At 41.5% G+C, this 27941-nt stretch overlaps 1 protein-coding gene across 5 annotated transcripts in view; it reads right to left on the bottom strand.

Annotated features, from left to right (window-relative positions):
* ATP10A (ATPase phospholipid transporting 10A (putative)) overlaps window positions 1-27941 on the bottom strand; it is a 133539-nt gene that overhangs the window by 35000 nt on the left and 70598 nt on the right. For 4 of the 5 annotated variants that reach the window (XM_077343437.1, XM_077343439.1, XM_077343436.1 and 1 more), the window contains 6 exons: window positions 24673-24779; window positions 24440-24571; window positions 17111-17244; window positions 13016-13268; window positions 4609-4826; window positions 2171-2365 (listed from right to left, as the gene is read on the bottom strand). In XM_077343437.1, coding sequence (XP_077199552.1) covers window positions 2171-2365; window positions 4609-4826; window positions 13016-13268; window positions 17111-17244; window positions 24440-24571; window positions 24673-24779 — 1039 coding nt within the window. The remainder of the gene's footprint in view (window positions 1-2170; window positions 2366-4608; window positions 4827-13015; window positions 13269-17110; window positions 17245-24439; window positions 24572-24672; window positions 24780-27941) is intronic. The other variant, XM_077343438.1, reaches the window with a different exon arrangement.

Here is a 27941-nt window from a genome sequence, read left to right as displayed (position 1 = left end):
AAAGGAATAGAAGGCAACCTAAACTCTTATTGTAAATTGTTTCAAAAGCCTCTGAGCTGAAAAGAGGGGCGCAACGTTTTTTAAAATTAAGTTAATAAGCAAATTTAATAGTCTAAATACGTGTAAATATTTCTAATAATATGCTAGGTATTCTTTACTTTTCTCCTGTCCACTTACCAGGAAGTGAGAGAAAAGTCATTTTGAGATTTTTGCAGTGGACATGAAGCCTTAGGTAAGGTTAGGCATTTATTTTAAAGAGATTATATATTGCCTTTCTAAGAGCGTGCCTCTCTCCTAAAATTTAAGAACCATTACAAAAACCATGATACAAATTTATAAACTATTTTCCATTAAAAATGATTTCAATAAAGCTTTTTGTCTAAACTTGAAGCATGACAAAGGTTTTAAACTCAGTACAGATATGGTGTAATGGTTAAGAGAGGCGGCTTCTAATCTGATGAGCTGAGTTTGATTCCCTGCTCCCCCACATGCAGCCAGCTGGGTGACCTTGGGCTTGCCACAGCACTGATAAAGCTGTTCTCACCGAGCAGTAATATCAGGGCGCTCTCAGGCTCACCCACCTCACAGGGTGTCTGTTGTGGGGAGAGGAAAGGGAAGGAGATTGTAAGCCTCTTTGAGACTCCTTCTGGTACAGAAAAGTGTCATATAAGAACCAGCTCTTCTTCTAAATATTAAATTAGGTCATTAATGCTGATGTTTTTACCAGTTTCTTCTGCTACGGCTTAATTGTTTATAGAGATGTCACAATATGTATCTCATCTAGCATTTCATTGCCTTTTGAGCCCACTCCTCCTCTCCCATTTCTGCCAACTGAGGACATTCACAGGCAAGCTCATAGCAGAAAAGGACAGATGGGCAACGCCTTGGCAAGGAACCCAATCTTAGTGGCAGAATGTCTGTTTTGTGTCCAGACAGTTCCAGGTTATATCTCGAGCATCTCCAGTTAAAGGATCTCAAGCAGCTGAAGTTAGGAGAGGCCTGACTCAAGGCACTGAAGAGCCACTACCTGCCAGAGGAGGCAGAACTCAAATTTGATCACCCAATGGCGTGAAATTCAATATGTTCAGGTATCTGATGAAGACGGATTAACAGTATAATCCTATGCTGAGTCAGTCCATTCTCAGGGTAGAGTGTAGTAACAGAGACTTCATTGGGTTGCCATAGCACTCCTGTTTGATTTGCTGTAACATATTATCACAGCCATTCCATTGGAGCAAAGAATAACACTAAATGCCTATTTTTAAAAAATAAAAACAAGCAGGCAAAGGCTCCACATTGCCCCTCCTCCCCAAGCCAAGGTTAAAAAAATAACACTGAGGCAGGGCAGGATGTTGTTTCGGGTGAGCTGGTAATGAGGAACGGATTTAATCTTTATCTGAACATGTTTGCCTCCATGGCAAATCACCATTTCTCAAGAGCAAATGCTTAATTTCAGGCATTCACTGCTTGTGGTTAAAGTTGTCATGGCTGTTTGTGGGAGAACTTTCCTGTGAGAGAACCGAGTCTTCTCAGCAGGTGACAGTCTGAATTGGCCTTCCGTGAAGGAAGCATGATTGTTACAGAAATGTCCTTGTGTGTGTTTGGGGTGGGTGGGTCACGGAGAATTACATTTGATTTAATAGTAATGTGACAGAGTTCAGCTTAATTATTTCTTCACATCTGTCTCTTTGTATCTTCTTATCCTTACATGAACCCTGGGAACCCTTATAGGGACAGGCACAATCTCCTGTTATTTAAAATAGTTGTTATCCATAAGGCCCTGCATATCTATGTAAGTATTTCTTTCTATGTAAATCATCCTGATGGTACCTAAAAAGGGATTATGAAATGTGAGCACCAATAAGATTTGGGGGGCCCTGAGCTGCAAGGGAAGGGTGATATATAATCAATCAATCAATAAAATAAATATTTGTAATGAAATGATACTAATGCTGCAATCCAATGCACACTTACTAGACAATAAGTCCTATCATTAAATAAGACTAGCTTCCTAAGTGTATATGTATAAGAACTGATGATATAGCTGTGCCCTGAGTAAGACCCACAGAATGCTAGGGGATTCATTCTAAATAAAGATGCACAGGATGAAACTTCGAAAACCAATCCTGAATAAAACATAACTTTCTTTACATGATTCCCCCTGACCTACCTTTTGTCGTGGTTGATTCGGAGATGTGACTACCACTGTATTGCAAATAGTCAAAGCAATGAAAAAGTCAAAGATGTCTGAAAGTTCAGGGGAAAGCTGGGATAACGGATGATCCTGGCTTCTCATAATCTCTAGGTAGCTTGCACATTCATTTACTTTTGCTAGCAAATTTGGATCAGGAGTGATATCTTTTTCCTAGAACAACAACAACAGCCAAGTGAATCACTGAGAGACCTGTGTACTTCTACACTACCTTTCAAAGTCTCCAGACTGAGCTTGTTCTGCAGATGTGCTCTATCAAGCATATCTTGGATAAACCCACCTGGGTCTTTGCACCAACCCACTCCCTCTTTCTCCAAAGAACATCCTAATCTAGATCTTATGCTTACAAAAAACCATTAGGAAAAGAAGGGAGAATAACGTAACCCCAAAACATGACTTAAGAACACAAAGTTGAAAGAAAACAAAAATAAAGGTCTAATCATTCAAATTTGCCACATAAGAAAAATACATCTATTTATTACAAAATGATTAGAAACAACTTATAGGCTCTAAAACTAGCCTCCAAACAGAATAACATTGTTTTGTATTCTCAAATAAGGGCCATATGTGACCCTGACCAAATGTATTTTATCCAAACAGTCTTCTTCAGTAGTCAAACATATAAACATATATTACACAATGGCAAATACACATTTTCAAAAAGTTGGACTCAGCTGAAATTGCTTTAAAATGAATAACCATGACTCAAGACAGAGATATAATGTAGAGGCCTCTTTGTAAGTAACTTTCTGCCCTGGTTAAGTATATTAGAATGTTAAATGTACAATGCACTTCCCTATCAATGTCCAAAGAAAGTGAATCTCAGGTGCAGTATGGAGCCAATAGTGTATAATGGTATGCAGTTCTTCAGTACAACCAGTAATGATTATTAGCTCTGAAACTTCTAATACTGCAATCATATTAGAAGGTGTTTCCCAGGCTGTTTGCTCTGCACAGAAGATGACTGCTCATCTGTTGTATTGTGTCAGATTGCAGAAAGTGAATAGCAAAGTTAGAAATTCATCCATGCCATGCTCACTTTACTTGTTCTTTACCTTTCTTTTAGCTGTTTTTTTTAAAGTGTTATCTAGGCTAGGGAGTGGAACAACATGCCTAAAGAGGGCCACATCCTAAACCAAAATGTAACACAATTATAAACCTACTTATTTAGATCAAAAGTAAACATTCAAAGGTAAATGAAGAAATACAATCCACTTTGGAACAATATTTTACTGTGGAATCTTTTTATTTAGCTATCTTGGAGCAGTCTCAACTGCCTCTTTCTGTGGTGGTTTCAGATGCTCAGCCCCCTCTTTATATGCAGTCTCTTAGCCTGACTTGAAGGAGTCTGTACTCTAGTCCATGCCACAGAGGAGTCTCAAGGTGCCCTCTCTTTTAAATATTGCACACACACACCCAGCAAAATTGCATCTTAGAGAGATGCATGAGTGGTTGTGCACAATTATGGTGTGATTAAAAAATAATTACTCTTAAAATTCAAATGTAAATAAAACTGACACCATGATACACGGTGACCATGAGAAGCAATACAAAGTATTAAAGACTCTAAGAGAGTCCACACTGTTGTACAAAGCTAGCTGCAAAATGACCTTCTCTCTTCACAGTTCTAGGAAATCAACAAAGAACAGTTTATTGAGCAGAAAGGAAGTATGGACCAATAGGAGAGTATTCATTTTACACCTAAAAGGTGCCCAGCTCAGTCCCTGGAATTGCCAGTTATGGGATCTCAGTTTTACAAGGGTGCTTTTTATGCATTGGACTGTAGCCAATAGCATGGGATTCTGCATGCGATTCTATCCATTGGACAGAGTAATAGATACTGGAAGTGCTTAAATAGATGGACCAATTGCCTCAATATAAGACAGTGTCCTATTTTCATAGACATTTGTTGGGTGCTGTAGTACATGGATGGTGGGCTATATTTGGCTTGAGAAGTCATATAGGCGTAGCCTGGAACTATTTACAGCATGTGGTACATTTCTGATTGATCTTGCTCTATGAAAACAAGGGTGCAGTGGGAAATAGACTCAGGAGAGATAAAAGGAAATAGTTTTTGCTCAACAGGTAATGAAATCATGGGATTCACTGGCTGGTTGGTACTTACAATCATGGCTTGAAAACAGGAGTAGAGAGATGCACGGAGGACAAGACCATCAGTGACTACTAGCTTAAATGATTAAAATAAAATATAAAAACCCCTCCATGTCCAGAGGTAGTTTCAGTGGTAGGAGGCAACAGATTTCTGCTGTCCTTTTTTGTGGCCTTCCAGGACAACTAGTTGGCCACTACATGAAATGCTGGACAATTTAATCCAACAGGGCAATTCTTATATTTTAAGACAACCAGCGTAAAAATGCAGACTGGCAGCTACTTACCATTGGGCTACTGAAAGCAGTGTGTTTGGAGAGAATGCTTGCTCTCTTGGCTTCCACCCTGCTTCCTGTACGCCTATGAGATTTAGTGCTCTGGTTCCTGTGGACAACTTTGACGCTCTGATGACTGCTAATACTGTCCCGCTGGGATAACACTCCTCCTTTAGGTGCCGTTTCGTCATCCTCAGAATCAGCTTCCTGGTACATAGCTATGCGTCTTGCTGGAGAAAGAAAGAAAGCAAACTCCAACTTACATTTTATTATGTCCCTCCCCAATATTATAGAACTATTAATAATAAAATAGGGAACATTTTTATAAATGGGTAAAATTATTACTATATATAATCCAGCAATAAAAAGATCTAACAGCGGTTCAACAAAAGCATTCCTAAATTAGACTGCCTCATATACCTTCTTAAAGGTCAGAAAAGAAGGCTCCTAATCTCTCCTGAAAGACCACTCTAAAAGTTGGGGCTATCACTGAGCAAGCCATGAATAGCAACACACAGTCTGATTCTCAAAGTGCTGCACAGTAAGTCATTTGGAGAACATAGCATGAATGATTTAGAATCTTTGATGTCCTATAATTGAAATGTCTTCTGGCCTGAAGAGCTTAAATCCTCACAATTTCTATATTCAATTGTTATACTTGCCTGATTAGTCGTTCAATTACTTACTTTACTGTCAACCCACTGACAGAAAAGGAAATGCTGTGGATTAAATTGTTCGATAATCACATTTTATGGGCTTTTTTAGGTAAGTACCGCTCATTCTGTATTTTGTTAGTAAAGGCATCTAATGCACAAAGCACTTTAAAATGCATGGAGCCTGCACCAGCAGAGAGCTTTAAGGACTGGAAAAATGTAAAAAAGGGGAGAAATGTTAAAAAAGGAAAATCGATTGATCTATTGCTGACTGGGAGGGGGGAGGAGGATGTAAATTATTATTGATCGCCATCTGTTGTTTTATTTAAGTGGTTTTATGGGTTTTAATGTATTTTATTTTATTGATTGTAAACTGCCACAAGACACTGAGAGCAGCGGTATATAAATATAAACTTTAAAACTCTTAAATGCTGTGGTCTTCTTGGGAACCAAACTGCAATTCATATAATTTGCTTCAGTGGAAGAGAACTTAATTATCATTAACATTCCCAAGGGACGTGGGAATGTTCAGCCTGGAGAAAAGGCGGTTGAGAAGGGACATGATAGCCCTCTTTAAGTATTTGAAAGGTTGTCACTTAAGAGGAGGGCAGGATGCTGTTTCCGTTGGCTGCAGAGGAGAGGACACGCAGTAATGGGTTTAAACTACAACGATATAGGCTAGATATCAGGAAAAAACTTTTCACAGTCAGAGTAGTTCAGCAGTGGAATAGGCTGCCTAAGGAGGTGGTGAGCTCCCCCTCACTGGCAGTCTTCAAACAAAGGTTGGATACACACTTTTCTTGGATGCTTTAGGATGTTTTGGGCTGCTGATTCTGGCTTGAGCAGGGGGTTGGACCAGATGGCCTCTGTGGCCCCTTCCAACTCTATGATTCTATGATTAAAGTAGGACTCTAAGTAGCTATGGCAGAGGTAGTCAAACTGCAGCCCTCCAGATCTCCATGGACTACAATTCTCATGAGCCCATGCCAGCGAATGGGAATTGTAGTCCATGGAGATCTGGAGGGCCGCAGTTTGACTACCCCTGAGCTATTAGAATAACTGAGGATAGGTACTATTCCCACCCATGCAGGGCTACCAATCAGGCTTCTCTGGAAGCTCCAAGTGATCCAGAATGCAGTGGGACCCAGTGGAGAGCCCACACTCAGCTTGTGCTCTGCCGGTTGCACGGGCTCCAGAGACAGGATTAGATCCAAGGTACTAATGCTCACCTTCAAAGCCCTGAATCGTCTGGGACATTCTTATCTGCGGGAATGCCTCTCTGATTGCCTCCAGATGAAGGACAACATTTAGTCAGACTATTTGGACTATCTCTATTCTTTCTCTCCCTACGGAGTTGTTTCATTTCTCAGTAAAGCTATTTATTCTTGAACCAGCTGTTGCTGCACCCCTTTGCATATTTAAATGGAGCATACTGGTTGATCTGACACCAGGCCTCAATTATGAATACCGGCACCTTAAAAATAAAATAAAGCAGTGCACAACAACCAATGAAACTTGTTTACATCCAGAGACTGAAACAAGTCAGAAAATACTCTGTAACAGGTTCTGGGCCAGGCCTGTGCATCTTGGAAATCAGCTTGTGTGGATTATAGATCCTCAAACTGCCCAAGGAGGCTGGTCTCAACATCTTCCCTTCAGGAGCTATATAAAGGTACCCTAACACCACTTGCATTTTTCACATTTCTTTTTACATTTTGTCCATTGACGAATGAACTATTTGGTTATTACAACCGTAACACAGATGAGTTTTAATTGAACATCAACTTTTAATGACTAATATAGAGAAAATAATTAGTTATTTAGTACAGTACATGACTTCCCTTCATTTTCTGGCTCAATGTGACAAAGCTATTACTCTCTCAAATGGCTCATAAAATCCACTGGAGCCCATTAGAAACATCCCTCTGCAGCACACCTCTCCCTAAAGCTAGCTTCTATTATCTGCTGCTGGCTGTGGGGAAAGCAAAATAATGCTGCAAAGATTCCTCCCCCCTAACCCCCCCAAACCCCTCCCCCCAAAACCAACTATTACAACAAACTGCAATGAAAGGTTGGAGACTTTGCCAAGTATTTTGCACACAGGCCATTAAATAGAAAATAGTATTGGGGCAGGCAATGGCAGGTCAGAGAGCCATAAATACTAAACTGCAAATAGCTATGCTATAATTATTTGTAAAAACCTTGCTCCACAAAGATTCATAGGAAAAGCTCATTAGGGACTAAAACAGCTAAAGTTTGTTCACTATCTCTATATATACTATACAACCAGGTAGATGGAGGATTAAAAGAATTTTATGAACCATGCCTTAGAAATATCACAACTTCAGGCAACTGTGTAGCTGCAAAGCTTCCAGAAAACGTTCTGAGCTAGCCCAGTGCCGGGATGAGCATCTTGTCCTGCAGCAAAAGCTTATTATTTGAAATCTATTACCAGGTAAATGACAGCAGCCAGTTTGTATTGTTTCTGTAAGTGTAAAGGCGTCTCTACAGTGCTTCCAGGAACATGATGGATGCCAAAAAGCAGCGAGGGGACACGTTGTGCTGCAGGTGAATGAGTCACTGATAGCACAGTTGCTGCTGTTAGCTACTGCAATTGTGTTACCAAAATAGATGGGAACCGGAGCAGTGCTTGCTTTCTGATTCATGGCTCTGATAGGGTTCACACATCATTGGTTTCGGTACTACTGTAAATCATTCACCTCCTAGATTTTCTTGCCTGGATGGAAACATTTGGGAGGGAAACTATTATAATAACGCAGTCTCCCATGGCATGAGAGTCCAGTCTGTTTCAGGTCACCCAGAATCCTTGTTTGATGCTGTAACCATTACCCAACACTGGCTATTTGAGTTCTAGTTGCAAATATATGTTATCTGATGTATGACTGATTGTCTCCTCCATCATATTTTCCTTTATCTTGTTCATGTCCCTCAAAGGGCAAGGATGATGATGATGTTAGCCATTGAGTCGAATCCGACTCTTGGCAATCCTATGATACAACTGTCACCAGGATATGCAAGTGCACCATGATATGCAAGTGGGAGAGATATATAATCATCAATATGCCTTTCACATTCTAACTTGGACCTGCCCTCTTGGTAATTGAGCACTGGATGCAAACTGAGGATGTTCTGGATGGAAGTAGAGTGTCCAGTGTCAGGGTGGGTGAAAGGAAACAAGAACCAAAAAGGTTATTGCAAATATACAGCCTACTAGCACAATAACAATACACCGGAAATTAAAAATGTTCAAATGTACAAAAATGCATGTATTTATAATAAGGTGAATAGAACAATTTCAGACCTAGGTAATAGTCCCAAACATGGACTAAAATTATCAAATCATATTTAATAAGGACCATATGACCCTGACCAGATACATTTCTGCCTAGGTGGCCTTCACCAGTGGTCAAACTTGTCATCCATAAAAAGTTCCAGGTATAAAACAATCGAACATTTTCCAAACCAAAAGGACCCAGTAGAGGTTGTATAATTATTGACTGTGACTCAGGGCCAGAATGAAAAAGCAGAGACCTCTTTATAAATTACTGTCAGCCCTGGTTAAATAAGTATGCATTGAGATGTGCCTTCTTTTCAAGGGCCAGATTAATTAATCATCAAATATAGTAAGGGATTATTAATGTGTATTGGTATGCAAAAGAGGGCCCTGTCTAGAGCCAGGATTATTTTGCACATGAACAACATACCCGATCACATAGATGCAATGGAATTAAATCAACAACAACAACAACAACAACAAAAACAGAGACTTGCCAGCCATAAAGCAAGATCATCAATGAGAAAATGGTGAGATTCAGTTGACACTAAAATACATACAATAAGAGATTTTTACATGCCACAACAATCTGTTGACCACCCTATTGCCAGCTCCAGTGCTGTATACTGGCCCAGATATTAACATAGGCAACAAAAGAACTGAACAGGCTTTAGAAGAGGGATAGTCAAACTGCGGCCCTCCAGATGTCCATGGACTACAATTCCTATGAGCCCCTGCCAGTATTCGCTGGCAGGGGCTTAAGGCAACTGTAGTCCATGGACATCTGGAGGGCCGCAATTTGACTACCCCTGCTTTAGAACTTAGCAGAAGGTCACTCAGTTTGCAGTATGACTCAACATGCTTCTCTCCGAACAGTATGTTCTCTCCACCTCTCTAACCTTCCCCACCCCAACTCTACAAAATGTTTCCTATGAACCTTATACTTCATAAGATGCTATGGTGGGATGACTTCCAGTGTCAACAGTGCCATTCCTTGACTAGGGATATTTTTGGACTCTCCCCAAACAGAAGGCTTTTTATTTGGAGCCAAAAGGTATGTGTGCTTCAGAAGAACAAGAAGTACCTCGTGAAAAAAAGCTACTTTACACAAGTGACTCTAATACAGCATTTATATATCTGTTCACGTGTGTCAGAATAGCACTGCAATTTGTAATCGACTGGACTATTAAACGATAAACATTTCTCATTGACAAAAAAAACACACTCCCAATTTTTACAAAAAACCTCAACAACTATATTATTTCAAACGTAAGTGCTTATGAAACTCCAGGTGGCAATCATCAACCTGAAAGAGGCATCTTCTTCTCACATGGAAAAGAACGCCTCGCTTGGGATGATGCCGTCTGTAACACAAGCTGCGTTGTTTAAAGCAGGAGTAGTCAAACTGCGGCCCTCCAGATGTCCTTGGACTACAATTCCCAGGAGCCCCTGCCAGCAAATGCTGGCAGGGGCTCCTGGGAAATGTAGTCCATGGACATCTGTAGTCCATGGACATCTGCAGTTTGACTACCCCTGCTTTAAAGGTAGAAGTCTACTTCTAGCTCTGATGATTCCTATTTCATTGGCTGAGGAAGTGTGCATACACAGGAAAGCTCATGCCTTGAGTAAAATTTTGTTGTCTTAAAAGGTGCCACTGGACTCAAATTTTAGTCTACTTCTAGCTCTGAACGTATTGTCTTTACCTACACAAATGATGGACCAATCTATTAAAATTCATGCACTGAATCAACTTCCTTGTATCAGATGACAGTCCTAAGAGGAGAACACATACTCGACATGTGTTTCATAGAGCAAGGATCATGCTTGTTTGCCTGATTAGCATGAAATGAAGCATGAAATAAATGACATTGGCTCTACAGAGATGGGTTTAGCTGGACAGCAGAACTGCGGCTTTTAAAATATTTGTCTTCTGCCTTTCTCAATGAGATTACAGGTAGATTACGTTTTAATAACCATGCAGCATGCCATATACTAAAAACAATTATTCTGGTTTGTCCTGTTTTCTCTGGTCAGCATAATGTAATTCAGGATTACTTAGTTAAGTCTGAACTGCAAGAATGAACTACAAATTATCAAAGCCAAATTTAGTGAGAAGGATTATGCTCTTCTGTCCAAAATTGCCAGTGAACTCTGTTCAGTGTTAAGATTTAATATTCTCTTCTTGTCAAAATCATAAATTGTGCACTGGTGTTGCTATGTATATTTTCTTTGAATATTTATTTGGGTTGTGTTCATCTGCATGTATTTGAGGTTTTTTATGCCATTAAAGGTAATCTGTACCTTTGTACCTCTACTAAAAACAATGCAATGAAACTGCCTGAAAATTAACAGGCATGAAAACTTCAGTCACATAATGACTTTGCTTCATTTATGATGGAAGTTGCTTATCTGCTAGCATGCCCAAAAGAAAAGCCAGCACTCCCAGGCTTAAATGCCTAAAAGACCCTGAATCAATTGGACCCCTAATCATTTATAGTTCTTTTGTTTAAAAGAGAGTCTAAACCAGGGGCAGTCAAACTACGGCCCTCCAGATGTCCATGGACTACAATTCCCAGGAGCCCCCTCATAAGAATTGTAGTCCATGGATATCTGGAGGGCCGCAGTTTGACTATCCCTGCTTTAAACCACCAGCCCTGGATGGCCCGAGATGATAAATGCCCTGCATTAAACTTATTTCACTCTTACAACATATTAATTATAAACTCAAGTGCAATTTTCAATTCTGTAGATAAATCTGGGGGGAAAGTGATACCTGAAGGTATCAGAATATGCAAACATGCCTGGTGTATCTGACAGTGAATACTGGGTGTGTGGGGGATGAGACCCTGCTCCCTCCCGGCCACAGTGAACATGTCCTGGACTGATACTTAGAGACAAGGAGGGGGTTAATGTACTCCTTCATCTCCTTTCGGTCAGCTCCCCTCTTATGCAGCATGGAGTGAGTAGCCAGGCAGAGTCTTCACTGGCCACCATCCTGGACAGTCTGAAGCCAAGATAGTATATCCTCCTTGCCATTCCTGTTCTGTTATTGCCTCTTGCAAGAAGCTAAGAACTGTCAACCACTGCAATTCTGCCTTGCCTGCCTCTCTCCATGCTGCTGTTGCAGTGGCTTTCTAAAGAGACAACTTCATGGTCCACTATTTGACCTCTTGAAGCAAATATATTCAGTACTGGTGTTAGCAGGAAGTCTTTTTAAAATTATGAGGCTAGCTTTTAAATAAGCATGCTCAGGATTGGGCTTGCTTGGCTTTAAATCACCTGAAAGGAAATTCTGCAAAAAATATCAATACATCTTATAAAGTAATTTTGCTGCTTGATTTATAGCACTGTAAAATGTAGTTGACTTGCCTGCCCAGTCTTCACAAAGTCCAAACAACAGGACAAGCCAAGAACCATGGTGTTTTGCTTATGCATGGACTAAGGAGTCTGGTTAGACCAACTGGAAATTGTTAGGATATTCCCAATGTCTTTAAGAAAAGAGCAAGAACTTTAAGATTATAAAGGATCTCCATAGTAAAGACATTGGTGGAATCTAGCAACTTCCAGTTGGACTATCCAGATTCCTGCATTAACAAAACACCATTATTCTTGGCTTGTCCTCATTTGGACTTGGTGAAGACTTGGCAGGCAAGTAAGGTAGGAGAAAGTAAGATGGAAGAGAGAATGCCAACATTATAAAGGATATATCCATAGAATTTTTCCTGTTTCCCACTGCTGAAATTATAGGGGGGAAAGCTAACAGCACAAGAAGCAGAGGCTCCTGCCTTATGCAAATGCTTTCTGAAGTATAAATACTGTATAACTGATGTCAATTGGAGAAAATAATATTAGAGGGAGAATGCCCTCTGCAGTGACAATCTCCTGTTGATGGAATCCTACAGAAGTGGAATGGTAATGGTAGGCAGGAGAAATCAGGGAAAGGCCGGATTATACCTGTCAGCCTTCTGCTTTAGATCACTTATTGGCCATAATGCTAGACAGGTCTGGTTACATTACACAAAGAAGAGCTACAGGCAGTCCTTAGAGTAAGAAATATTGAATGTTAGTGCAAAGACTCGGAGTGATTTGATTACCGAGGTAGTTCCAACTAACCATGGATGGGTCAAGGTTTTGAATATATGTATGGAAATGTCCACCTAGTTCAGGAGTGCCCACTGTGGCTGGCAGGGACTCTCCAGGGGGTCAGGAAGAGGCCTTTCCCAGCCTTATGTATGCAACAAAGATTCTTGATCACTGAACTCTGCCGAATAAACTACGTGCTAACAAAATGCTCCATTTGATTTCAGAGACTGACTTCAGCACTGTAGAGATAAAGTGAGGAATAATATTTCTGAAAAATAATCTGACACAGGCGATTCCTTTTCAGTTTAAACCTAAAGTTTACACCTCGTTTTTACTATCCAAGCATATGTTACGTGCATTAATTTATTTGGAAAGTTATCATGCTTACCATTAGCATCGTGTGAATATTCTATGCCAGAAACAGTGCACCTTCGGAAGACCATTTTATTCTCGGTTAGAGTTCCCGTCTTGTCTGAAAATATGTACTGGATCTGCCCTAAATCTTCAGTGATGTTCAAAGCACGACACTGCAGTTGAAAGTCAGTTTCTTCATCATATAAATCCTTATCTTGATGAATAAAAAACACCTGGCATACTTTAACAATTTCAATGGAGACATACAAGGAAATTGGGATCAGAACCTGAAATGCATAAAGATACAGAGTTATTAGGAGAAAAACAGCAAAGGGAGAAAAGAAGGGTAATTGGATCAATGTGCGGTGAAAATTGCAGCATTGTACTGTACCTGTTTTGAATTTATATAGTTTGACTTAAAGCCAACACTGTAAAGTTATTAGAGTATCTGCAAAGGTTTACTGTGACAGATTAAGAAAGCTTATGGAGCGGTTTGTAGAGCTGATATCCATAATTAGGTCTGGTGGTGTGATTATCAAGGCTTGGAGAGAGGCAAATGTTTTCAGGATAATAAGATGGGCTTGAAAGTAGCTAGGAAAAGAAGAAAAAGGTTGGGAGGGAAAGGAAGACAGAGAGTGCAGTCAGAACCCTGCTAGCATAAAAGGTTCAGCAAAGGGGAAAAAAAACTGAATTAATAGTTCTCATGTTCTATCTAGGTACATAACAGGCTTCTAAATTAGCTCCCAGAGTAGTTTAATCAAGCAGACATCGTTAGCAACTGCACTGGAAACTGCCTTTTCAGAAGTCGAAAGTCCACATTTTATGAGTCTTGATCACAGCGTTATTGTAAGAAATATTCTCACTAGATTCTCAAAGATTTTTTAAAACCTCCCAATAAAAGGCTGTATTCATCATAAAGTATTTTCTTTCATAACATGAACCAGTGCTGATGAACCAGTGTAGTGGTTAGAGCAAGCTTTCTCAACCAGGGTTTTGTGTTGTGGGGAGAGGAAGGGATGGCGACTCCTTTGGGTAGTGAAAATTGTGGTATAAAATCAACTTTTCTTCTTCTAGCTCATAAACAGCACTACTTGGGGAAGATTGTCCCCCCCCCCATTATCACTGAGCCCAATTCCTGTACCATCAAAAGCTTTGCTTCGCCCCTACATATTTTTCTAGTGCTTCTGCTTCTTTAGCTGTAGATGAAGCAGTATATCAATATAGGATTCTATCTCAATATATTCTTCCATGAGGGACAAAAGAAAACACTGTAACCGCCCTGAGCCCCCGAGGAGGGCGGTATATAAATATAATAAATAAATAAAATAAATAAAAAAGTGGCTCAATGGGTAACTGTTGATGCTGCCTGCCGATGTCTCAAAAGGAGGGAAGGTGGCTCAACACGTATTGTGTACTTTTAAATGCTGCTTCCTAAACACCTTATTTTAGTCTTGCAGATCATGCACACATTGCCAAGAATGATCCATTAAGATAACTAATCAAAATCTTAGAGCAGCTTTTGCATCACTGCATTTTGAAACAATGCCAATGGCAGCTCTGTCTGGCCGTTGTACCTGTACGCCAAAGAACCAACACTTCTGTATTTGTAGCATGCAAGCCTTGGAGGACTTATCTCGTTATATACTTGACTATCCACGTTATACACAACATAGGGCCAATTTCTTGCTGAGATATTATCCAGTCTTGTTTCCTATTCAGTTACTGAGAAGATAATCTCTTTCTTATCTGATTCTGATGACTATGTAACATACAATATGTCATTATCTGCTGTGGCAGCAAGGGAAATAAGAGACAAAGTTGTCAGCACAACAGCAAAAGCCTAAATTTAATGTTATTCTTTTTATGCTGCTTTTAATGTTTTGTGGTTTTACGTGTATGTTATTTATAGTGCTTTTATCTTATCAAATATATCCTGCTGTCAGGGTCCGCCGGGTCTTTGCCACGCTTCGGGTCCGCCACGTTGTTCGGTGAGGGAGACCCGGGACTAGAAGGCTTTATCTGTAGGAAACAGCGTCTCAGAATGGAGTCGGTATTCTCTCTCCCGCTCCTGGGTTCAGGGTAGTTCCTTCACTACGCCTCCAACCCCATCTCCTCATTGACGCTTCCTTAAGTAGCCTCTCTAGCCCCTGTCTCCACCCTCCGGGCTTCTCAGGCGGACCTCGCCCTTCCGGGACTCCGCGTCTCTCCGCCACCGCCCCGCCCTGGGTTTCTCCCTTGCTCTCCCCGCTGGTACTGACTGCCCCTGTGCTACCGTTTCCCCCACCCCTGGCGAACTGATTCCCCACATCCCTTTATGTAAGTTTCGTATCCAAAGAGGGTCTGTTGGGATCTCTTCCTCTGTATCTTCCTTTCTTAGGTTTCCGCTCCTGTCAGCACGCTCCTTCTCCGGACCCCCCGCGCTGCCCAAACTAGTCGTTCTCGACACCTGCAAATTTGTTATTTTGTAAATTACAAAATTGTCATTTTGTATAGATCTGAGGTCATATACAAATAAATCTTACTACTACTACCATCAAGAATGATCCCAGATATGCAAAATTTAAAATAAATCATTGAAAATCCTTTGTTTTTATACTAATTACTAGCTTCAAAGCCCTAAGAACGGGCCTCGAAAGGGTCCCCTCCCCTGGCTCCCGGCCAGGCTGCTTAAGGCGGATTTGGGACGCAGCTCGCTGCCGGATCAAGTGGGGTGGGGCTGGCCAGCTCATTAGCAGGAAAGAGCTCCTTAGCAGGCCAGGAGGCCTTCATTAGCAGGCCCTGCTTATCAGGCCAGGAGGCCCAACCTAGCAGGCCAAGAGGCCCTCGTTAGCAGGCCTTCCACCATGACCCTTTGCCCAGGGCCCTCTCCTCTTACCTGCTGCTGGCTCCAGGCACTGAGGTGCATCTGAGAGCAAAGAGGTTAGAGTCAGGGTGATTGGCCCTGATTGGCCCTATTCCAACTTGGACAGCTGAACACGTTCCACCACCCAGGATGTTTCACAAATATATAGAGAAACCATGGATAAGGATAGTGTATGTCAATTTTTTATTGCATTCATTTTTGTTTCTGTGGATTCCAAGGAAAACACAGTCCTCCTGTCTTACTACATTACACTTGCCATGCTGTGGGCAGTAGCTGCTAGTGAGGTCTGAGGTGGAAGCAGCCAACCACAGTGCTGGCCAACCAGTCTGTATGTGTGGTCACCGGGAAAGCAACTGCTCCCTCCCTTCTCCTCCAGTGTCCTGGATGGGGTGGAGAAGGCTACATTGAAGCAGCATCTACCAAGCCAAAGCAAACTGTGGGAGGGGTGGGTTAGTCTTCTGTTTCCCATTCCACCCACCTATTTGGCTGTCTGCTAAGTTGGCCCCTAATGCTTGGTGCTGCTATAACAGCAGCCTCCCACAACTCAGTGAACTCAAATGGCGGAAGAGATGAGACAGAAGAGGAGAGGAGAGAAGGAGAAAAGGGAGTCTCTCTCTCCTATCAGGCTGCAGAGACACAGAGAAATGGCAGTCTCTTATTTACCCTTTTTCTGCATAATTCAAACAAATGAAATGAAAGGTGCCTTTTTGGTTTGTTTGTAATCATTTGCAAACAAATACACATCTCTGGTAATCTGCCTTGCAGCTGATGATGATAGCTATTTGAGGCTGGGTGTTAACTGCTGGTGTAGATTATATTGCTTTAATTGACCATTGTTTATAACACAGTCATTTCAAGTTGTGCTTAATTGTCATTTTGTTGGAAGCTGCCTGCAGAGGCAGAATCAAAATGTTTTAAATAAAGTTTTAAAAGGATAACAATCAGCTATTGTAATGCAACTTATTGAACTGAGTTTCTTGGTTGAGATTTTCAACATAAGGCTTGTTTATTACAGAGTCTGAATATTATTCACATGTGTGAATAACAGAGCAATCTTATGCAGAGTCAATATCAGTGTAATCCTAAATAATTGTGTCATTCTTCTTGAACATAAAAGAATTCAGCCCTGAGACAATCAGATTTTGTTCTTTGGATGTATAATATCTGATTTTTTTTTACCATTGTTTTGAAAATTGTGTATTTAGTAGCACAAATAGATTGGCAGAATTACCTAAAAGGTATCTCAATTTTATATCATATGGTTACCTGAAAAACTATAATCATTGTCAAAAATAAATAAACTGCAGCTACAGCTGGAGACAAATAATTTCCATCAGGACCTGGGACATCAAAAACAGGCTTCCTCTTGTCATCATACTGCCAGACCCAGATTCCATGACCTGGAAGACAGGTGAAAGAGATGAAAATACAAATTAAACATCAAGTGGCAAAGACAACAAATTCAATTTACACATTTCTCCTTGGAGAGAAGCTGCAAAAGAAACAGAACAGAACATGGTGCCCTTTGTGCTATAGCACTGTGAATTTCTGTATTGGAAAACTTCTTTGAGCACAAATACACTTTCATTAAACAAAGTTTCCCTTAATTCATTTTAACTTTAAATGTTCAGATCTAAGGAATTTATAATCCTTCACTACTTCTGGAAAAGGAACTTTCATACACATAACCAATTGTATAAGGACATGTTTCCCCACAGTCTTACAGAACATAGAAGTTATATATGTGGCAATATTTATTTATTTTTAATTTATTATTGTATTTATAGACCGCCACTCTTGGCCCAGCTGACTTGTGTGGTTTACATAAAACAAAATCAGTACTAAAAAAAACCCAGTACAACCAATGGCGGCAACAATAAGCAATCTAAATTTCCCATGTGAATCTTCAACCTTTCTGATAGCAGTCATTGTGGCCCTAATAGATGACACAGGCACTGTTTGGCTGGGGGGGGGGGTAGGGGACAGTGGGAGCTACAGGCCCCAAAAGGCTGCAAAATGGAGGGATCCGATCTTACAACCCAGGCTTCAACCAAATGCCTGGTGGAAGAGCTCTGTTTTCAGGCCCTGTGGAACCAAGAGAGCTCATCTCTCCTGGGGGGCTCATTCCACCAGGTCGGGGCCAGGACCAGGACCAAAAAGGCCCTGGCCCTGGCCAAGGCCCGGCGCTCTTCCCAGTGTCCCAGCACAACCAGCAGATTCATACCAGCAGAGCGGAGAGCCCTGCAGGGGGCATAAGGAGATAAGCGGTCCCCTCAGATAGGTAGGACCCAGAATGCATATAGCCTTGAAGGTTAGAACTAAAACCTTGAACTTGGTATGGAAGTTAACTGGCAACCAATGTAGCTGATGCAGCATAGGCTGGACATAGGCCCTCCAAGATTACCCAGTGAAGACCCTTGCAGCCACATTTTGAACCAACTGCAATTTCCGAGTCAGGAACAAGGGAAGGCCCCCATAGAGTGAGTTACAAAAATCTAATCTGGAAGTGATTGTTGCATGGATCACTGTGGTCAAGTGTTCCAAGAACAGGTCGGGTGCTAGTAGCCTCGCTTGGCGTAGGTGGAAAAATGCCGTTTGGGCTACCTATGGGTATATAGAACATAGAGAACATGGTAGCAATATATACAGAACAACTACAATCATGTGGATTTTTCCTATCCTTTTCCTGCTAATGTCAGATGGGAAAGTCCTGCCCATGCTGTGGCAGTATTCTCATACTTACCACTCCTGTAGCAAGGGATAGCACCATAAGGAGATGACACTGGCACCAGTGTGTATGTTAGGGGCCAAATAAACCCCATAAAGCTCATTGCAATCATTAGTTACAAAGCTGAGGTAGTTTCATGATAGTAACACAACCAAAGAGTTAGATATTAGCCTTAACATCACTGTAGGGAGTGGGCAAGGGAGGATTCAGGCAGGAGAAAATCTGTATGCAATCATAGTTTTCTTTCCAATAGCAACATAACCTTGGCCATAAAATGCACAGCCCATGGTCCTAATTGGTTGCCCTGTAAACTACTCTCTCGGAAACTTTCTGTCCTCTTATAAGTCTAGATGAAATGCAAGGAGCTTTATCTGTACAATGGCCATTTGTTGTTCAAACTTATAACTTACGGTAATGTTTGATTGTTAGTATATTAAATACTCATATTTTGCTCACTTTTGGACCAGATTCTGCCCTCCCCAACGAGTTGCAAAACAGATGCAATATGCTACACTTTGGTGCTAAAGTGGGCACACAATTCCTAGGACCGCACAATTAGAAGAGAAGCCTCAAGCATTTTATACAAATACAGTCAGGGAGCCCATTTTCCAGGGCTTCCAGGTGGGATAGACTTGCACAAAGGCTCATTCTCCTGTGACCCCCTTGGCAGACTTTGAGACTGTCAGCAGAGAGGCACTGCTTAACGGTGATTCTGTTCCTAGTTGATAGGTTGGTGCCAGTGGGTGGCATTAAGTACTTGCTGACCTACTCCCTGGACTTTGTCCTTTAGGGTACTTAAATATTTGATCTTGCACCATATTGCTGTTCAACATTTATATGTAACTGCTGGAAGAGACTGCCTAGCAGCATGGTATGTGCTCACATCAATATACTGATTACATCCAACTCCATTTCCCCCCCTGCGTTTGAGACCCTGAATGAAAGCCTAAATACAGTTATGATCATTAGAGGGCTAAAAACCGTGAAATTTAATCCAAACAAAACAGTTTGAGATGTGCCTAAAACTGAAGGAATGGCAATTCTGTCTGCACTGGATAGGGTAACATTTCCCTAAAGTGTGTTACTTTTGAGATTCTCCTGGACACTGGATTGTTACTGGATTGTCATGTGGTAGAAGTGACTTGAAGTGCCTTTCACTTGCTTTGGCTGGAGAGGCAGCTGTTATCACAGTCCCTCAAAGGTTTTGTCAATAGCCCATGTTTTAGCAATATCATGGGCACTTCCACACATTGAAAAAAATAGCGTTATGCCAGTGTAATGGTGTAGCGCTAAACATTTTTCCTCTGGCCATTCCTCACCTTCTTACTGTCTCGCGTCCGTCTGCTGCCTTTTTGCACTTCTTACACTCTACATGCCTGCTTGAAATGACAGAAGAGAGCAACTATACGCGACTCTCTTCCACCTGTCAATCAAGCCATACAACCAATCCATTTTCTCAATGTTTTAAAGGGCCCATGATGCCTACTAATTTTTTTTTAAATTCAATCCTTCTCCATTGAAACGCCTATGCATCTAATCACAGATGCATAGTGCTTTTTGAAAGCCACCCCTTATGGAATCATGAGTCTTGAATCTTTTAAAAATGAATCTCATTCCTGATTTTTTTTTGGGGGGGGGACTATAGAGAGGCATGCTTTGTGTTTAAACTATGGGGAAAAATTCTTTTTGGCTTTGCCTGCACGATTGAATGCCTATTTGTTGCTCCAGGCAGTTTGCTCTAAAAAACAAACAAACAAACAAAAACATCTCTGGGAGAAGGGAGAGGGAGGCGGACACAAGGGTGGGACATTGGAGGTGGAGATACCACTTCTTTGCCTCCATACATTTCTTTAGTGTGAGGCTTGCTGGTTGGTCTCCTGTAGCTCATGCTTTTTAGGTTGGGGAATCCACTTTATGCGATTCCCCAACTAGCGCTTTAGAATGGCAGATGTGGTGTTAGGTTTGCTGGCCGGACGTGGGAGGTTGGCGACGTCATGTGAAATACCAAAAATGTAGCATCTTCATACAGTAAGTATAATGCTACATTAATGGGGTGCACAATGGCCCCATATACTAACCACTGAAATATGTTTCAGGATCCTTCTAAAGATAGACCAGAAAATTCTGCTAGTATATAGTGCTGCAGTTTGCCTGATGCTAGAACATTGTGTTCATTGTGAACATGGACCTGATTTTTGAAAAATCACTTAATCAATTTGTTCATGGGTATTCAGCAAGTTGTTACACTGTCTTTCTTTCTAATTATGTAGTACAGGCTTTTTACACATGCACATTCTCACACAGTCTGATTTGAGTTTCATCTTTGATATGTGACTGCTCTGCTCAGAAAGTAAAGATTTAAATAGCCAATTAGATTGTTCACAAGTTATATAAACTGATCATCAATAAATACTGTGTTTTAACATATATATATTTGTTAAAACATTTATCAGGCAATATGACCATATATGATCATGTTGACCCCCCCAAATGGCCAGCAATGGGCTGGGAGGGGGAGGGAAGGGGAGGGGCCAGGGGTGGGCATGGACACAGCTAGCTTCCCAACCATGTTCTGCATGATCATGCCTCATCTGGGGTTTCTTGAAGCCTGAAGAATGTTTCAGAAGTTTTTCCACAGTAAAAAAAAAAGCTGAGAAAGATAGGTCTAAGCAGTCCTTAGTGATGCTAATTGCTATGAATCAATTTGAACTGGCTGCCTCTTTGAGCATGCACTATTCTGGGAAAACCATATGCAAACTGGTTGGGCACTCTTCACATTTGCTCAGCATGAACTGAACAGGCTGAGTGATCAGTTCACCACCTTTGGGCACAGTAAGTTGAACAGTCAAGTACATTTGTGGCAAATTTCATAGCAACCTTATTCTGGACAAGATGGTGTTTAGGAGGTTAATATTCCTCTTTTGGGACATTATCCCTCTTTTGGGATTGACAGTATTGACTTTCTGTTTCACTGGAAATTGTTGTTGACCACTGCTAAATCCTTACATACTCATTTTTCTGAGCACTGCCCTGCAGTCTCAGATCTTCCAAAAAGCTACTGCTTTGGGTCTCCTCTAATATGTCCAGGAAAATCATAACAGCATCAAGCCATGCCTTTTCTATTGCAGGTATCGAACAATCTGCTGAAGAATAGGCATTTGTCCACTTCTTACTGCTTGTCTGGTATATGGTATATACATTTGTATTGCTCAGACAACTAATTTGGAATTATCAACTGCTGGAATTGTCAGCTTTTCACAGGGCCTGCAAGACGGAACTCTTCTGCTCCATGTTCCCGGAGGAAGAGGGCTTGGCCCTCTGGCTGAACGGGGGGAGGGGGAGGGGAAGTACTAGTAAGGATGAGTTTATTTATTTATTTATTGTTGTAAGGGGTGTTTTTATGTGGTTGTACTGTTGTACGGTATGTTTTATCCTGTGTAAACCGTTGTGAAACTACTGGCAGCGAGGTGGTATAAAATCAAAATATAAATAAACTAGGAAAAGAGCCCATTGTAAACGAAATACAATGGGCGCTAGAATGTGGGGGAGAGGGAGGGACAGGGCAGCGCGCGGAAAGAAAGGGCACCTTAGTGAGGAGGCGTCGTCGAGGGCGGGGAGCGGCGGCGGGGTGCCCTCGGCTCCTCGGCGTGTCCGTGGCGGCCATGTTGAGTTGCGGGCGGGTCTTTTTGAGCTCCGACTGGTGGGGGCTCGCTCGGGCGGCAGCCTAACGTGGCGAGAGGGGCTTTGCGCCTCTCGCCGCGTCAGGCCGCCGAGCAGGGAGCCCCCGGCAGCCGCACTCCGTGCGGCTGCTAGGGGCTCCCTTGCAGCCGGCCTGACGTGTCGGAGGCGCTTTGCGCCTCCAGGCCAGCGGCAAAAGGAGCAACTGCGAGCCGCGCTGTGCGCGGCTCGCAGTTGCTGGGGCTGGAAATAGGAGGGACGAATTGGCAGGTGCTGTGCGCCTGCCAATTGGTCCCTCCGATTGTCCGTCTGGAGGAAGGGTCCAATCCGGGCCCTTCCTCATCACGGACACATCCCGCCCTAGAACCCCTTAGCCATTTATTTAGTCCATGGCGCCCGCGGCGCCACGGGCGGTTTAAAGATATAAATAAATAAATATAAATAAAATTTGAAGCCACTTCACTGACACTATATATCACTTTCATTTATTCCCATCCTTTCTCCTATGAAGTACATTCATAGAGCGACTGGCTCAAGGTCACCAACAGAGTGGGGATTTAAACATGGGTAGTCCTAATTTAATCTGGTTTGTTAATACTGTGGTGAAATGCCTTATAACCTCAGAATTTGTGTTAATGTTCCTCATCTGGCCTTTTACTCTAGGCTTAAGTTTACAAATGTCTTTTGTGGGCTAGGAGGAAGAAACAAGAAAAAGGGGTGTTTCACTCAAATCCCAGGCATGAACTTATCCAGTGCCAGAGAAATGCAACAGATATAGCTGGGAGAAAGAAAATTGGAAACTTAACACCTCACTGAAGCTACAGAACTTTGGAGGCAGAAAGTTAAGAGCCAATCTTCCTTTTAGGATAGGAAAACAAAGGCCTGAAGAAGGAGGTGGTAGAGGGGGAAATTATAAAATTATAAAACCCTGGCCGTTAGAAAAAAATTATGCTGGCCATTTTGCTATTATCATGACTATAAACCACTCTAAGCAGTCTCCATGTATACCAGGACTCCATCTTGAGCACATGTGGCTAAGACCATAATGGGAGAGTTCCAAATGCTGGACAATACCCTGTCCTAATTCCCTGACATTTAGGCCAGCGGTAGTCAACCTGTGGTCCTCCAGATGTTCATGGACTACAATTATAGTCCATGAACATCTGGAGGACCACAGGTTGAGACTACCCCTGATTTAGGCTATGTAAGGAGATAGGTTCAAAGGTTCAAATTTTATTGCTTTTTCTTCTGCCCTTGCTGAAACTAGTGTGTCTATTTATGAGAGGGTTTTTATTTCTCTATTAAAAATTCTTTACATTTTTAATGCAGTTTGTGTGATCTCTGGAAACCACAGTAAATCCAAATTCAAAAACCTTTAATGGCATGTAAAAACAGTATCTAACTACAAATAATTAGGAATCAATTAATAGTTAATAGTAATTACTAGTAATTAATAGTAATTACATAATCAAAGAGAATATAAATGAATGAATAAGTGATAGGCAATCATATAATAATACACTCCTCCAGAATGCTCAGCAAACAATAATTTACATCAACTGTAGATGCCCATGGACTAGAATTATTTCTTGCTTAGCTGATTGTCGCTTTGTATCACCATGGCCAAGAATTTGGCCACTGTAAATCCACGATTCGATTGATGTGTAAAGAAAACAGAGGGGGAGAAGAATTGTTCTGTGATTCTTCCAAGGTTAAAACTACAGAGGCAAGGGAGCCTATGTTCAAGTCAATATTGTGGGTGCTCTTTCCCATAAATATAAATTATGCTCCTTATCCAAAATATAGGTAAAGGTAAAGGTATCCCCTGTGCAAGCACCGAGTCATGTCTGACCCTTGGGGTGACGCCCTCCAGCGTTTTCATGGCAGACTCAATACGGGGTGGTTTGCCAGTGCCTTCCCCAGTCATGACCGTTTACCCCCCAGCAAGCAAGCTGGGTACTCATTTTACCGACCTCGGAAGGATGGAAGGCTGAGTCAACCTTGAGCCGGCTGCTGGGATTGAACTCCCAGCCTCATGGGCAAAGCTTACAGACAGCTGCCTTACCACTCTGCGCCACAAGAGGCTCTATCCAAAATATGCTTATACATAAATTAACAGAAACATCTATATTTCTTATTTTCCAGACTGTAATATTTTGCTATCAGAAATAAAATACAGGGAAACTTACCAACAGCTGAAAACAGGCACATCATAATAAGTATGAGGACACACCAAAGGACATCAACATTCATTTGTCTTTCAAGCTTACTGCGTTTATAACGTGGTCCATTGTTATTTAACAAGGCTTTTGTCTCATGCCCTGCCAAAGGAATTGCATGAAAGAACAACATGTAGAGTTTTGATGCTGATTAAAAAACACACACGTAATGCAAAAACGTAAAGCAAAAACGGCATCTTTACCTGCATAGATGACGATCCCTGAGACCTCTTCTGTGTTCCTAATGGTACATCCTCGTAATAAAAGATTATCTTTATACAGTGCAGCCTTCTTCCCATTTCTATGGACACTGAAAAAGAAGATGGTAACAACTGATATATACATTAGGGACAAAGCATTCAAGAATACAACGGGCACTAGATTGGGAGTGGTGGTGGAAGAACTCTGCAGTGGTGGAAGAACTCTCCCTCCTCCTAGGACCTGGAAAGGCTGTAGGCCCCCAGGGAAGGGAACTCACTGGCAGGGGCAGCTCTCGTGCAGCAGGGATCTGCAGCTCTGAGGGAAGTGGAAGGAGGAGGGGTAGTCAGGGGTGGGGGATAGAAGGCAATTGGCTGGCCACTGGACAGGCAGGCAAGCCGGTTGGAGGAGGAGGCACTTGGGGGCGGGACAGCTGCCCTGAGTGGGTATTAAGCGCTGAGTGGCACTTAAGCCATGAGACCAGCTCCTCCTCCTAGGCCTTACCAGAAATATTAACTGGAACAGATAGCTGTTCCTTATTTGTGAAGAACTTAGCTCATTTCTTAAAATTTAGAAAGATGGATTCTGGCAACTTAATATTTAATTTACAAGCAATAATGGGAACATTTCCACCACTGCTGTTTTACAGATATAACTAAAAACTTTCTGCCAAGTTAGAATGCAAACCACTCTCCCGATTTTCTTGTATGTCACTCTGAGGTTATCCATGTGCCCAAATGCAGTTCATTTCTGAACATACATCTTCATATATCTTTATATGCAGGGCTCTGTTCTTCTATGCTATCAGTTGTCGTGACTGATATAGTATCTTTATAGTTTTGCAACTCAGTCCCCCACTTCTAAATATTGAAAGTGCAACACAATGATCCTGAACTTTATTCTTGACTCCCTCAAATGTCATTTTAATATTTTAATAAGTAACTTAATCTTGATATATTAATATGATACCTTTGTGCTTCTTGCCACAGCAAACCTTCATGGTAAATGAAGGTGCCGAATTCTTTTGGTCTCTATGGCCCATTATGCACGGCTGCCGAAATGGCGATTTCGGGTCACATGGAAAACGCAGAGGGGGAAGACGCGACGCATACCGGTTATGTACGGGGCGGGGCGCGACGGAGGCAAAACCCAGAGTAACCGATTATGCACGCGGCGATCCGGGCGCTGCTTCTGGTTGTGCCCCGGTCACCCGGAAGCTGCGCTTTCTTCCGCGTTTCACTGACGTGGCTTTTTCGGCGGCATGCACCGAAGCTGCGGCCGGTTGCAGCCGGCTCCGTGCGTTATCAGTGATTTTAGTCGCCGCCATTCCACCCCGAATGTGCGCTAAAACCCCCGTGCATAATGGGTCTATTCCAGACATTTATAACTCCCCATGAGTTTTTCAGCACAGCATTCACACTGAAAAAGTCCTTCTCGGCTTATACGCGGGTATATACGGTAATTGAACTAACAGCCTGCTCCCAGTCAGCCAATCATTACATTGCTTCTACAAACCTCCTGCAAGCTGAAGCTTGCTTGCTCTGGCTGCTGCTTGTAGGACAGCAATAGTTTGAGTGAGGGACTCTGATCTTTTGTTCCCCTTTTGCTCCTACTTCTTCCAAATTATTCTTTTGGTTTCAGTGGGTGGGGTGGGGTGGGGTGGGTTTTGGGGGTGCTTTAGGATTTACTGTTTCTCCTAATGTTTATTTCTTCTTTTTCCTGAGGGGCAGCATTATTTGCCTTTTCTTCTTGGGGTTGTGTTTCTTTTAAAAGTTGATTTTTACAGTTCTTTCTTTCGGTGTTAACTCTAATTGCCTTATTACATCAATATCTCGTCTTTCAATAGCTCCACTTTCTCTAATTTTGCATTACCTTCTTCCCTTTTTTTGTCTTGCAATACGACCCAATATTAAGAAGCGCATATGGGTTTTAATTGTTCCCTAAAGAGTAACCAAATATGTACTTAGCACTTTCCAGAAATGATAATATTTAACTTTTAATTTAATCTACATTTTGACTGAATCATCTAAATGTCATTCTGTTATCTACTATTTTATTCTTAAAATGTGGGGATTTTTAAAAACTTCTTTTAAAAGTGGAGAAAACAGTTTTTAATTTTATTCTGGAGAAACATGAGTCTGTTTAAGTGACCTTTTGTGAGGCTTGTTTTGTCCTCTAAACTTTGCTTTCCTGTATTTCTTTCTTTGCTGTCAGATTATAGGATATGTTGGTTTTTCAAGGGAGTGCTCTCAATTGCATAAAAAAGTTAAGATAAACTCCCAAATGAGTAAAATCTGCCATTTCTGAAACAGTCCTGATGCCAAGGGCAAACTCATCCACACAAAGAGTAAGGCAGTGGAATTAATTAAAAGCTCTTTGTCAATGAAACCTCTGAATGAAACCAATGAATTCCTTTGTTACTGTCTGTTAACCGTGCCTATTGTGTCAGAGGAAACAGGAGGAAACTTTATTTGTGAGAGTACATTACTGGAAGGGGAATAGTAAGAAAAAAATAATGCAATTTCCCAAGTCAAATTAAATAGAACATTTATTTTTAGAAAAGGACTAATACTGTATGTCCTTAAAGCAAGCACACATGAAGGCAATTTATGTTTTTTTTTAAATCTAAGATCTTTGTATTTGTTGTTTGCTAGGATGGGCCAGGCTAGTCTGATCTCATAAGAGTTCAAGAAGCTTAAGTTCAGGGTTGCTACACAGAGGTAGGCAATGGCGAACAATCTCTTGCCTTATAAATACCCCATAATACCTCTTGCCTCAAATCACCATAAGTCAATTTCAACCTGATGGCACTTCCCAGCACTATCACCAGGCTGTGAATATCAAACAGTAAGAGAACAGATTTCTTAGTAGAGGCTAAAATGTCTTTTTTAGCAAAGTTTCAGACTGATAATATTTTCCAAGAGGGTGCAAGAAGAAAAAAAGCTTTTGGTTCTTAAATAGTTTTAAAAACTTGTTGGGTTTTGAATCCTGGAATTTAAGCTAGATGTATTGGCAAATTAACTTGATAATAATTTCATTGACTTCAATGAGAAACACATTTCTAGCTTTAACTCTTTGCCTAACTGGGATTGAAACGATCAGGAATCACACCCAGGAGCTACAAGATCTTCCCTACCAATTCATGCAGACAGGAGAGTGTCCTATCTACTAGATATTTTAAAGTTTCACTTGTAAAGAGGACACAGGGAGGGGTGACTTGATGCTTTTTCCTGTGATCTTCAGTTTGAATGTTGGGTGATTTTCTTAAAAGAAA

Source organism: Paroedura picta, chromosome 6, assembly GCF_049243985.1.
Source record: "Paroedura picta isolate Pp20150507F chromosome 6, Ppicta_v3.0, whole genome shotgun sequence".
NCBI classification, from domain to species: Eukaryota; Metazoa; Chordata; class Lepidosauria; order Squamata; family Gekkonidae; genus Paroedura; species Paroedura picta.
This window is presented reverse-complemented; position numbering and strand designations above follow the sequence as displayed.